The sequence below is a fragment of the Denticeps clupeoides genome, chromosome 12 (genome assembly GCF_900700375.1).
Source record: "Denticeps clupeoides chromosome 12, fDenClu1.1, whole genome shotgun sequence".
NCBI classification, from domain to species: domain Eukaryota; kingdom Metazoa; phylum Chordata; class Actinopteri; order Clupeiformes; family Denticipitidae; genus Denticeps; species Denticeps clupeoides.
In genome coordinates, this window is record NC_041718.1 from 17,136,917 (window position 1) to 17,149,032 (window position 12,116).

At 47.7% G+C, this 12,116-nt stretch overlaps 1 protein-coding gene across 1 annotated transcript; it reads left to right on the forward strand.

The window, feature by feature from the left end:
* The first annotated feature begins 1,743 nt into the window (after positions 1 to 1,743).
* On the forward strand, positions 1,744 to 11,777 carry igsf8 (immunoglobulin superfamily, member 8). The gene is made up of 6 exons (XM_028998337.1): positions 1,744 to 2,137; positions 3,995 to 4,375; positions 5,485 to 5,934; positions 7,581 to 8,009; positions 8,662 to 9,075; positions 9,861 to 11,777. The coding sequence occupies exons 1-6, from the start codon at positions 2,098 to 2,100 to the stop codon at positions 9,986 to 9,988; spliced, it is 1,842 nt and encodes a 613-aa protein (XP_028854170.1). The 5' UTR covers positions 1,744 to 2,097; the 3' UTR covers positions 9,989 to 11,777.
* The last annotated feature ends 339 nt before the right edge of the window (positions 11,778 to 12,116 follow it).

A 12,116-nucleotide genomic window follows, 5' to 3' on the forward strand; every position in this document is an offset into this window, starting at 1 on the left:
TTTCTGTTCTGTGTTTTGTGCTGTTTGCAGGTGCCTGGTGATTGTAAATTGAGCCCACCTGTACCTGCTGTGGGACAGACAGAATAAAAGGAGCCTCAGTCTCCTTTTTCGGGGCTGCGCTTGCCGTGCCATCCACCCACCCGCCTTCCTACCCTTTCCCTTTGACATCACTTCCGGTTTCCCCTGCGCTTCCCCTAGGAGGCGACGCAACTTGTTGTGTCGGCCTGCTTCGGTGTTTGTTTGTTTTTCTCTGTTTTCCTGTTTTGTTTGCTGTTATTCGTTGTAATTCGTTTTGTATGTATTTCTTCTTTATTTATATATTTAGTAGTTAATAAAATACTTGTTAAAATTATCCGTTTCGTCATAGTAGGGTTACGTTTGTGTCCTTTCTTTTGTTACGGGCCGGAGCCCCTAGACCGGTTCGTAACATTATATACATTCTAATTTTTTCTTCGTCTAGCACTTAACAATCTCAGAGCATGATCTTTTCTGACAAGTTAGGCCTTATCAGGCCTCTTAGTTTTGTAAACTCAAAATTCTATAGAAATCGAACGTAAAGTAAAGTAAATTAAAGTAGAACTGAGTAACAGTGCAGCAACTAAGCAGGACAGGAACAGACTGCAACGGACTGTACGGACAGCAGAAAAGATCATTGGTTGTCCCCCTGTCCTCCATCTAGAACCTGTCCCTCTCAAGAACCAGTAAATGTCCAGGGAAGATCTTCAGAGGTCCCTCACACCCTGGACACAGACTTTTTGACCTGATGCCCTCTGGAAGACCATCTAGAACTTCAAGACTTTTATTGTCATTGTACAGTTACCTGGACAATGAAATTAGCTGGCAAGACCACAAAGATGTAAGAAAACAAGATGAAAAAAAAACAATATAAAAACAATATATGGGTACAAGAGACATGGGGGGTATATGCAAGGGCATCATAAATATAATAAATAGGGTGGAAGGGCTTTGGTCAGTAAAAATAAGTGAAACTATTGGGTAATTTGCTCATTGGTAGTTGCACATTACCAGGATATTGCACAGGGCCATAGTCAATAGCAGCAGTGAGATGACTGCACGGAAGAAATCTGCACACACACACACACACACACATTCAGAGTTCTGACTGCCCATGGGTAGAAGCTATTCTGTAGTCTGTTGGTTTTGCACCTGATGAATCTGAACCTTTTTCCAGAGGGCGGTATGTTGAATGGTTAGGATGGAGGTGGTCTTTGATGATCGCCCTGGCTCTACAGACTAGGAGCCTGCAGACTAGGACCAGCCGACACGGGAACAGTTTCTTTCCCCTCACCGTCAGCCTCCTAAACTGATCTGTCACACACATTGCAGCCGCACTGTATGTACACTTGTGGTATCTTTGCATTTTTCTGTATATAAGACATTAGACCACATTGTATGTTATTGTTGTTTTACGCCGTTGTGCATTCTTGGACTGATAATAAACGCGAATTCTGAAATGCGAGTTTCGTGTTTTCTTTTGTTTTTCACCCGATACCACAGACAATAGTCCCGTTTCCGATGCAGATGATGTCCGAGGGAAGTACACACAGCGCCTAATCTCAGGGGGAGGGGCTGGCCTACATTTCACACGCTGATTCGCCAATCGTTCACCGCGCCGGCGTCGCTCTCTGTTCTGATTGGCCGACTCTGTCCGCGGAGAGTTTTGGACCAATGACGTCTTCTCGTGTTGTTTAAAAAAAAAAAAAGTCGCTTCATCCCCCCCGTCATCCTCACCACCCGGACACCCGAGTCGCGTTTCGACACCCGAACGAGTTTTGCGCGATATTAATAATTCGAGTCGCGGCGCGACGTCGCGATTCCACGCGTTCTGCGCCTTTAAGATGGAATTAAACCATACATGAAACGCCTCTGCTGTCGGAATATTTCAGGGACGGAACGGATCAATTTTTAATTCCATTTTTTTTTAAGAATTTTTTTTTAATCTGCGGCGCAGTTCAGTCGTTTCGGCGTCGGCGGCTCCGGCGGAACATCTGGCGCCGGCGGCGGGAGGACGATGCGCGGCGACGTGAACCGGCAGCCCGGATCAGCCGTCCACTAAGCCCCGCGGAGAGCCCCGGGATGGCGTCGTGGCGCAGCGCGCTCCTCTGGCTGCACTGGGGTGAGTCTGTGAGCCGCCGCCGGTCCGTCTGGCCCCGGGTCCCGGTCCCGGTCCGCGGCTGAAATAAAATACTAACGCGCGTCGCGATTCGATTGCGCGGCCGCGCCCGTCGTGCTCGGAAGCCGTAATCACGATCTGATCCGCTTACGACCCAGGCGCTCCAGACCGCCGGGTCGCGTCTTCTGGCGGCGAGGGCGTGTCGCCTCCGGCCGGTTCTTCGAGCCGGACCCGTCCTGTCTGTGAGCGTGTGAAACCTTCGTTGTTGTTTTTTTTATTCCCGTTTTGCGCGCCGTGGAAGGGGTTTAATTATGAGGAGGGAGATCTGGGAAAACCAGGAAGCTGGTGCTGAGGGGGAGACTAGAACTGAAAGCACCAGTCAAATCATTCGGAGTTCAGTGTAATGGAGGAACCTTGTCTGAACACCCCTGCCCCATAAAACGGGACTTTAATCCCCGATGGAGGCCTCGGGCACGCAGAGATTATGTGGAGTACAAGCGCAGTACTGGGATGTAGTGATTACGGGCACTACTTTGAGCAAGGACCAGTTCACCTCCAGCTCTTTCCATGTTTGGCTTCGATATTGATCTGGCGGAGCACTGGTGACCCGTGAACAAATCTATCCATCGGCCATCAGATATATATACAGTACATATATATCTCCACACATGTGGAGTTATGTACTTGTGTCCAAAAGGTGGAGACCTGGCCTCCACAGTCACCGGACCTGAACCCAGTCGAGATGGTTTGGGGTGAGCTGGACCGCAGAGTGAAGGCAAAGGGGCCAACAAGTGCTAAACACCTCTGGGAACTCCTTCAAGACTGTTGGAAAAGCATTACAGGCGATGACCTCTTGAAGCTCATCGAGAGAATGCCAAGAGTGTGCAAAGCAGTAATCACAGCAAAGAAACTAGAATATAAAACATGTTTTCAGTCATTTCACCTTTTTTTGTTAAGTACATAACTCCACATGTGTTCATTCGTAGTTTTGATGCCTTCAGTGAGAATCTACCGACATAAATGGTCATGAAAATAAAGAAAACACATTGACCACCGGTCAAAAGTTTGGACACGCCTACTCGTTTATGGGTCTTGCATCTTTTTACATTATAGAACAAAACTTAAGTCGCAGGACTATGAAAGTGAGGCGACTGTCATTGTGATGCACTGCAGCACAGCACACAACGAAACGTCTAGCCGAGGCTATCACCACTTTTAAGAAGCAGGTGAAAACCCTCTTGTTCAAAAAGTATTACAGACAAATCTAACACTTACACACGCACATGCGAACACACTGCACAAACAATACAAAATACATTATAATTTCTCTTCGTCTAGCACCTAACAATCTCTGAGCATGCTCTTCACTGACAAGTTGCCTTATCAGGGCTCTTAGTTTGTAAACTCAATATTCTATAGAAATCGAACGAGAATTGCTGGTGTCTTCCTCTTGTAAGTCGCTTTGGATAAAAGCGTCTGCTGAATAAAGTAAAGTAAAGAAGCGTGTCCTCTGCATCTAACCAAGTGGCATTTAACAGGTCTGCTTCCTCACCCGCTAGGCCGACCGCTCCCCCATATTTCGTATCATTCACTCGTGAGAACGAACAGCTCATGAAGCGGCTTTTGATGGTGACGATAGTGAACAAAGCTGCCATGAAGGTCAAAAGAGGCGGCTCTTAAAAAACAGGTTCATCAAACATACTTCACTTCCTCCTGATAAAAAAACAAAATGTTTCTTGCATTGGATTCTTAGCAGAAATGGCTCCGTCATAGTCTCCATAACCATGCATCCCACCTTTTGACTGGTAGTGTGTTTGCACATAAAAACATAATACATACTTCATGCTGTTTGCTTTCCAGTGACCCCGTACGCCCTGTGCCGCGATGTAGCCTTGCCCCCTGGCCCACTGTACCGCGTCGCAGGGTTCCCGGTGTCCCTGCCCTGCTCTGTGTCGGGCTACGAGGGCCCGCGTACGCAGGACTTTGAGTGGTACCAGTATCGGGATGACACCAAGGGCCACCAGATTGGTGTGATCTCCACGCGGGACCAGGGCTTCCCCTACGCCCCCTTCCAGCCGAGGGTCCGCTCCGGCGAGGTACGAGTGGAGCGGGACTCAGGAGACAAGGTCAGGCTTGTGGTGCAGAGGTTACGACCGGACGACCAGGGACGCTACGAGTGCTACACGCCCAGCACCGATACAAAATACCAAGGCAACTACAGCGCCTCCGTGGAGGTCAAAGGTACTTCACACCAACCTGAGTTAAAGGTGCAGCGTGCAAGATTTGCGTAATTTATACTCCGTCCAACAGGGGGCGGAATTTCCCCTGCGTTGCTGTCTCGGTGATATTGCAAGACAACGCGCAGTGGTGTTGGGTGTTATGTCAAAACGTAAAATTCTTTAATGCCAGTTTATCTCAGATGTAAAAAAAGACTGGGTTTATTGCCGTCTGTTCCGCTTTCTCACTTCCTCCTTCCCTCCTTTATTTACACACGGCTGCTTCTCAAAACGGGAAGTGTAAATGACCCAAATTACTGTGCAACTGCTCTGCGTGTTATACGCCAAAATACACACGTTAGGCACAAATACCAACCTGTGAAGCAGTTTTATTAATGTAACAAAAGCCAAACACTAATGAAATATTATTGAATATTGCAGAATGTCCTTATTTTCGTGAACCAATGACAGTATGTGTCACGCTGTTATCCTGTTGTTCTCTGAGCAGCAATGACGTATTGTTCTCCATTTGTAGACTTTTTCATATAGGAGGCGACCCCCCCCCCCCAGTCCTTGTTCCACGTCTCTAGTTATCGACAGCTTTTACATTTACATTTATGGCATTTAGCAGACACCCATGTCCGTGTAGCTGGACTTCAATCGACAACTGCTGTTACATACCCTCACAAAGCCCTATTAAAGTGGAAAGAATCGTACCGTCACGGGACACGTAACACAGGACGAGGACACAATCGCACGACCAACATCACACTAGGCAGTACAGGACTTCCCCTAAAAGGTCCGGATCCAGAGTACGCTGGACAGAGTCAGTTCGTGATACTTACATTTACAAGTTTAGAGCAGTAAAAACTTTAATCGCTGCTCGACCCCTTCTGTTTTTCCACTTTTTAATCATTATTGTTTGTGTGCGTTACACTTTCAGAACTGTTTCAGAGTTACTGTCGGGAAAGTTAGTTCGACTGCAGTCTAAACCTTTTTAGCAAATGACCATATTTAAATATATAAAAACATGCCGTGCATTTCAGATCATTTTAAAGAAATGAAGAGCCATTAGTCCGGAATTACTGTATTACTGAGGCCATTTAAAACCAACACGTTCTCGTTCTCTTGCAGTGATCCCCGACACCCTCTTGATAAGCCACCACCGAACACTGAGCGGGCAGCCGATGGCGGAAGGAGCCGAGCTGCAGCTCACCTGTAAAGCCGCCGCCCAGTCGCAGCAGCACACCCACGTCTCTGTAACGTTCGGCGTGCGGGGCGGCTCGGCCCTTTCAGGAGCCCCGGGCCACAACCTCAGGGAGGTGGTCTCCATCGACCGAATGCTGGCGGTCAGCCCCGGCCGCTCCTACGACCGGCGCTACAGGGACGGCGAAATCTCCCTGGAAAAGAGGAGCGGGGACAGCAGCGGGGACCTGTACGTGATGAGAATCGGCGCCGTGGCCCCGGAGGACGCTGGGTCCTTCTTCTGCGAGGCGGCCCAGTGGATTCTGGACCCGAATGGAGAATGGCAGAGGATTGCACAGAGGACTCTGGAACTGGGGAACCTGACCGTCCAGCCATTAGGTCAGTCAGTGGTCATATAGAATCATACACGGCTGCGTTATATTATGGAAAATAGAATACAGAACCTGCTCAAAATCCCAAAAGACAACTGGTAATTTAAATCATTATATGTAAAAGTCACAGTATATAAAACCACTGAACATGAGAAAGTTTTATTTATCTATGGGCAGTGTTGGCCTAGCGGTTGCTCAGGTGCCACTGAGCAAAGCACCGTCCCCACACACTGCTCCCCGGGCGCCTGTCATGGCTGCCCACTGCTCACCAAGGGCGATGGGTTAAATGCAGAGGACAAATTTCACTGTGTGCACCGTGTGCTGTGCTTCTGTGTATCACAAGTGACAATCACTTCACTTTACATTTTTTACATTTTCACTTTACAATACTGTACTGTACTTCAGAGTGGAAATGGCTAAATAACAAGATTTACTGTAGACACAGAGCACTTTTGCACAAAAGTTCCTCAAAATTCGGCTGTACAAGTTCCCGTGGACAGATGAGCAAATTTAATTACTGTGGTGAGAGTCCCTCTTGTAGTTCAGACAGTAATTATGGGGTTTTGACAGTAACAGTGCTGTAAGCCTTCATAATAATGAAAGGTCACTTCAGCTCGGTTCCCCCAGCAGACATCGTCCCCATCAGAGTGTATATCGTCCCTGGACAGCAGCTTTCTGTACGGTGAAGTTATTCGTGTTTTCTTTTCTACGTCGGAACTGAAACGGGACCGTCTCGTGTCGGTAGGACGGCCTGCAGACACCCAGTTGATGTCAGCAAGGTTTCACTGCCAGTAGATGATGGTGGAAACAGTAAATAGCCAGTGGACATGAACTGTGTGGATGTGAACCAGTAATGCACCAATCGATACCGTTCTGGTCTGCGCTGCCGTTAGTGTTTTTTTTTTTTTTTATCTCTCCAAGAGAAAAATGCCGTACAATGTAGACAAAGTAATTAAATGAAATGTTCAAGTGAAGCCTAACATTGCCTGTTCGTTCAACACCAGCCTCGCCGATATCCTATCAGCATCAGAACTGGGGGAAAAAAGTCTGATTTGTGCATTTCTATTGTAAACACTGCAGGATGGTGTGAATTTGCCAGGGATTAGAAAAAAGAATCGGGAGGAATAGCGGAATCATAAATTCTGCTGGATTTGGAGCATGCCTTGAAATCTGGAGAATTGCCGAGAAGGACGTTGTGTAGTTGGTGGAGTAGACACTTTTTGAATGTCTGGCAAGTGACATTTTCTTACATTGAGCCGGATTTGCTATTTGGCCAAAAATAATAATAACTCTGCTTTTAACCATCACCCTTGGCGAGCAGTGGGCAGCCATGACAGGCGCCCGGGGAGCAGTGTGTGGGGACGGTGCAGTGGCACCTCAGTGGCACCTTGGCTGATCGGGATTCGCAACCTTCTGATTTACGGGGCTGCTTCTTTAACCGCTAGAGCCACCACTGCCCCCAAATAAGTACATGAAACAAGAACATCTATAAACACTAAAACATTCGTTAGATACAAATAAGAACCAATAAAAATGACACAAAAAACATGAACAAGTCATAAACATAATGGAGCGAACCTAAAATGATCCTGCATATATTATTTATTTATTACGCTTTTTTCTTTTATTTCATCCAATTGCTCGCTCCTTCAGCGGACTCTCTGAAGGTGACGTCCAAGCCCAGTGGGGAGGTGGTCCTGGAGGCCGGCGCCCCCCTCAGTCTTACCTGCGAGGTGTCGGGCGTGGGCTCTCTCAGCCGTTCGGGGCTGCTGGTGCAGTGGATGAGGCGGGGCGTGGCCAGCAGCGACGCTCCGCCTGGCGGAGTGGAGGTGGAGGTGGCCAGGATGAGCCCGGACGGAGTTGTGAGCTGGGGGGACGACTCGAGTCGCGCGGGTGGGGCCTCGATGGAGAAGGAGGTCCAGGGGAGGTACGCGCTCCGCCTCTTTGCTGCTCACCCCGCTGACTCGGGCGCGTATCGCTGTGTGGTGAGCGTCTTCGCCGGAAGACCTAACCCCGGATCCTCCAGCCCTGCCACCATTACCCAGAGGTCTGAGGGCGTGACTGTCAGCTTCAAGACCAAAGGTAAAGAAAGAAAAAACATGAATTCAATTTAATATGTTTTCTAGTAACATTTAATATCATCATGAACTTTGTTTGAGCTACAAATAATCAAATATTAAAAACAGAACATTTTTACACAGATTACTGTCAAATTACTTTCAGAATACAATATTCAGATTTTGGGGCCAAATGGAGGATATATTCACAATACAACCTCCATTAGCAATCAGCTTTAACGTTTATGAAGTGTCACAAAGTAGTGGGTAGTGGTGGCCTGGGCAGTAATGGCCTAGTGGGTAATTACATTTACATTTTACATTTACAGCATTTATCAGACGCCCTTATCCAGAGCGACTTACAATCAGTAGTTACAGGGACAGTCCCCCCCTGGAGCAACTTAGGGTTAAGTGTCTTGCTCAGGGACACAATGGTAGTAAGTGGGATTTGAACCTGGGTCTTCTGGTTCATAGGCCAGTGTGTTACCCACTAGGCTACTACCAGACTCGCAACCGAAGGGTTGCAGTTTCAATATTAATACTGCAGATCAATATTTTGTAATATTTAAGTAATGTGAAGTTAGTTTTCTTATTAGCAAACCTAATATTTAACCAGCAGACAGCTTGGAAGTTTTAGAATGAACAGCATGTTGTATTGGGATGACTCTGCTCCTCAGAGGTGAGTGTGTCGGCAGTCGCCGAGCTTCCTCGCGGGCCGCTCCTGAGGAGAGGCAACACCGTGGCCCTGCTCTGCAACGTCTCCGTCAGCACCACCGGCCGGTCGCAGGCGGAGGTCCGGTGGCTGCTCCGCCGCGAGGTGCAGGCGGAGGGCGGCCCGGCGGCCGAGGACCGGCCGCTGGCCGCGGTGACCCACGACGGCCTGTCCAGGCTCTACAGCGACGCCGGCGAGCTGAGCGTGGACCGCCTGACGCCCACGTGCTACCGCTTGCGGGTCCACGCCGCGCAGGTGGAGGCCCAGGGGCAGTACCGGTGCCAGGTGGAGGTGTGGAGCCAGGACCCTCATGGAGGCTGGTACAACACTGGCGCAAGGGCGGAGTCGCTTCCTGTGCGTGTGTACCTGTATGCTCGTGGTAAGTATCAAGTGGTCTCCTTGCTTCTGTGTGAGTGTGTGTCATATTACACCAGCGCAGATGGCAGGCGAGCCACAGTCCCTCCCTGGAGACGGCAGAATTGCGGGTTCGGGATTAGTTGCTTGGTAACCGGACGAAATATAACCGATTTTCAGTAAAAAAAGGAAACAGTAGCACAGCAACAGACGAAAAAACGCTTAATGAAGCTTTTACCAGACATGTCTACTTTCATTATGATGATGATGATGATGATGATGATGATAATGTCCTCCTCCACTCTTAAATGCCAACTCTTTTACATTTGTAGAAGATGAAATAAAAAGGGGGATAATTCATGTTCTCACTCAAATAATGTCATAAAAGAAATATTACGTCTCATTTCTTATAGCACCAATAAACTAAATCCACTTGGTACACTACATACTTGCAAAGAGCCCCACTTGTGGGACTAATAAAGGATTATCTTGTCTTATTCCTTTCCACATTTTACATATTTTGCACCTTAATTACATTTTTGGGTAAAAGGTGGAGGACATTTGATGTATAAGGAGATGGAAACGGTCCCCGATCCCTCCTGTGATTTATGCGTTTCCTGCCACATTATTGATAAAATGGACGTAAGTGAGAAGGCAGGCACGGCACTTCCTCCTCTCCTGTTTCCAGTGAACAGAATATGATATTAGCAAATAAACACAAAGTGTGCAAGTCACTAAAAGGAAGGACTCCTGCTGCGGATGTTCGTGAGTGAATCCTGACTCTTTTTTTTTTTTTTTTTTTTATTCCAGCCATGGACCTCCTCCTGATTCCCCTGGTGGTCGGCGTGTCCTCCGCCCTGTTTGTGGGCATCCTGATTATCGCCACGGTGACCTGCTGCTTCATGAAGCGGCTGGCCAGGCAGCGCTCGCGGAAGTAGGCAGAGGGTCTACAACAGCGTAGCTTGTAAATGTATGGGATGTGGTATGTCGTCTTGTGCCAATGTGGAGAAAATCGTAATAATAGTTTTTGGTACGAATGAGAGGTGTGTGTGAAACCGACTGCACTGATATCACCGGACTGACATGTAAATGAAGTGCAAGTTCTGTACGTGCCGGTACAGCGTGCATTATGTATGAACATGCATATAAAATATCTCCTCTTTCCTGCCGGTTCCCCCTTTGCAGGAGTTTACACGTGAGCCATGAGAAAGTCTATGATAATCATTTTTCTTACAAGGTACCCCAAGACTATACACTTGAAGCCATGTGTTGAATACACCCCCGTCTTTGTTCGGTAAAAATTGTTAAAATGGTGTCGCACCGTTGTTACATAATTCTACTTAATAACAGACTTGAATTTTCTTTCCGTAGTATTTTGATGAAATGTCATAGTGTTTTTCCCTTGCCAGCATCACACATTTTATACTGTTTTTTTATATATATATATAATTTTGAGATAAAATTCTATTTAAGCTGTAACCGGAGCTGGAAGGCTTCTGGTCGGCCGGTTACTCTGGGACGCAGAGCGGCGTGTCTCTCTATAAAAGGACTTTGTTAACCTTATCGGCCTGACGCTGGCCAAACATCGGAGCCTGAGAGGCGTGTTTGGTTTTGACTCCATTAATGTCATGCACTGAGTGGCACTGGTGCACCGTGAAGCTTTTATAAATGCGTTTTACTGTGCGTGTGTGTGTGTGTGTGCGTGTGTTCACAAGCTAAAGTCCGCCGCTGGATTTCTGGCGCGGCCACTTCTGTTTGACTTCTGTCCAGCCTTGGCCGCTTGTCGGGGTGAAGTAGGCCAGCGCCGTGCAGCTTGTCTGAGTTTGGTGACGTATTACAGCTCGTTCCCTCTCTTTCGTTAATATAGACTCGAAAGCTCTTTAGTTAATTAGTTCATTTCTGTTTCCCTGTGGACTCTTGTCCACTTTTTGCCAGCGAGTAAATGCCGGCATGGTGTGGCAACGTGGGTAAAAAGAAAAGCCCCCCCCCCGTATGTTTTCATTTTATTTGAAGAGTTCATTGACTCCCTTTTCTTGGTGATCCTGGGCCCCGGGACTCGGCCCAGTGCTGCAGTGCATCGTGGGCAATAAAGCGGCCAAGCCCCTGTAAATCCCGTCCGACGGCGCGGGGTCAGGAGTTTTGCGAAGGGGCCGAGAGAGCCTTGACGTAATTAAAGCGTGCCGTACAATGGAACATTAGCGAATGAGGAGGGCTTACCGCCTAAACCCCCCGCAGCATCACGTGAGCTCGGGCCCGAAGTGACGGGGAGCGACAGAACGCAAATTCCGGCCTGCCGGGCCCCTTAATCCCCGCGTTGAGAGCCACCGCCCTGCCCCCCCCCGGCCACGCTTCCTACTTCTGCCTCGTCTGCTCTCGTTTCTCTGTGATTCCCTGAAAGACAGTGAATTATTATCGCGTTTTTTTGGGGGTTTTTTTAACCTTGTTCCCCGAAACCGAACAGGATTTCAGCTGTTTCACTGACTGTTACGGTGCATTTTAGCAACGTGTGTGTGTGTGTGTGTGTGTGTGTGTGTGTGTGTGTGTGTGGTTTTTTTTTTATAGTAGCACACGGCTTTGTGACCCACGTGAAGTCTTCGTTGCGCCACACAAATACTGCAGATTCTGAAGACGAAATTATTTTATATGTGCTCACCGTTACGTTTTGTCCAATGGTGCTTTGGCAAATGCTGACACGAGCGAAACAATAAAACATTCCAGAACAACCGTTTTAATGTCTGTGCGTTCTTATGAATCACGCTCCAAACCGCCATTGTTCTACAATTAGAAGATGGAATCGAGACGGAAGGCGGCATGAGTTCATTCCTGCTCTGTTTGCATGAAATGCATGGATTCTGAACAACTACAGTACCAAATTTATTTATAAAGCACTTTAACGCGACAAGGGAGCTGGCCAAAGTGCTGTACATTAAAATAATAAAAATTCAAATGACCAGGAACAGGACAGACATGGACAAAACGTTCATTTAAAGATAAAGAAGAAAAAGAAAAGAGAATAAAGAGAGAACATGCAGCAATTTGAATTAAACAAGGGGTCGAATAAAGCAA

What these genes read in the sequence shown, in the direction of transcription:
- igsf8 (XM_028998337.1), top strand. Translation starts at nt 2,098, where the DNA reads ATGGCGTCGTGGCGCAGCGCGCTCCTCTGGCTGCACTGGG. An exon ending in CGCCTCCGTGGAGGTCAAAG is followed by an intron (nt 4,376 to 5,484) that starts GTACTTCACACC and finishes GTTCTCTTGCAG; the next exon opens with TGATCCCCGACACCCTCTTG. An exon ending in TGTGTACCTGTATGCTCGTG is followed by an intron (nt 9,076 to 9,860) that starts GTAAGTATCAAG and finishes TTTTTATTCCAG; the next exon opens with CCATGGACCTCCTCCTGATT.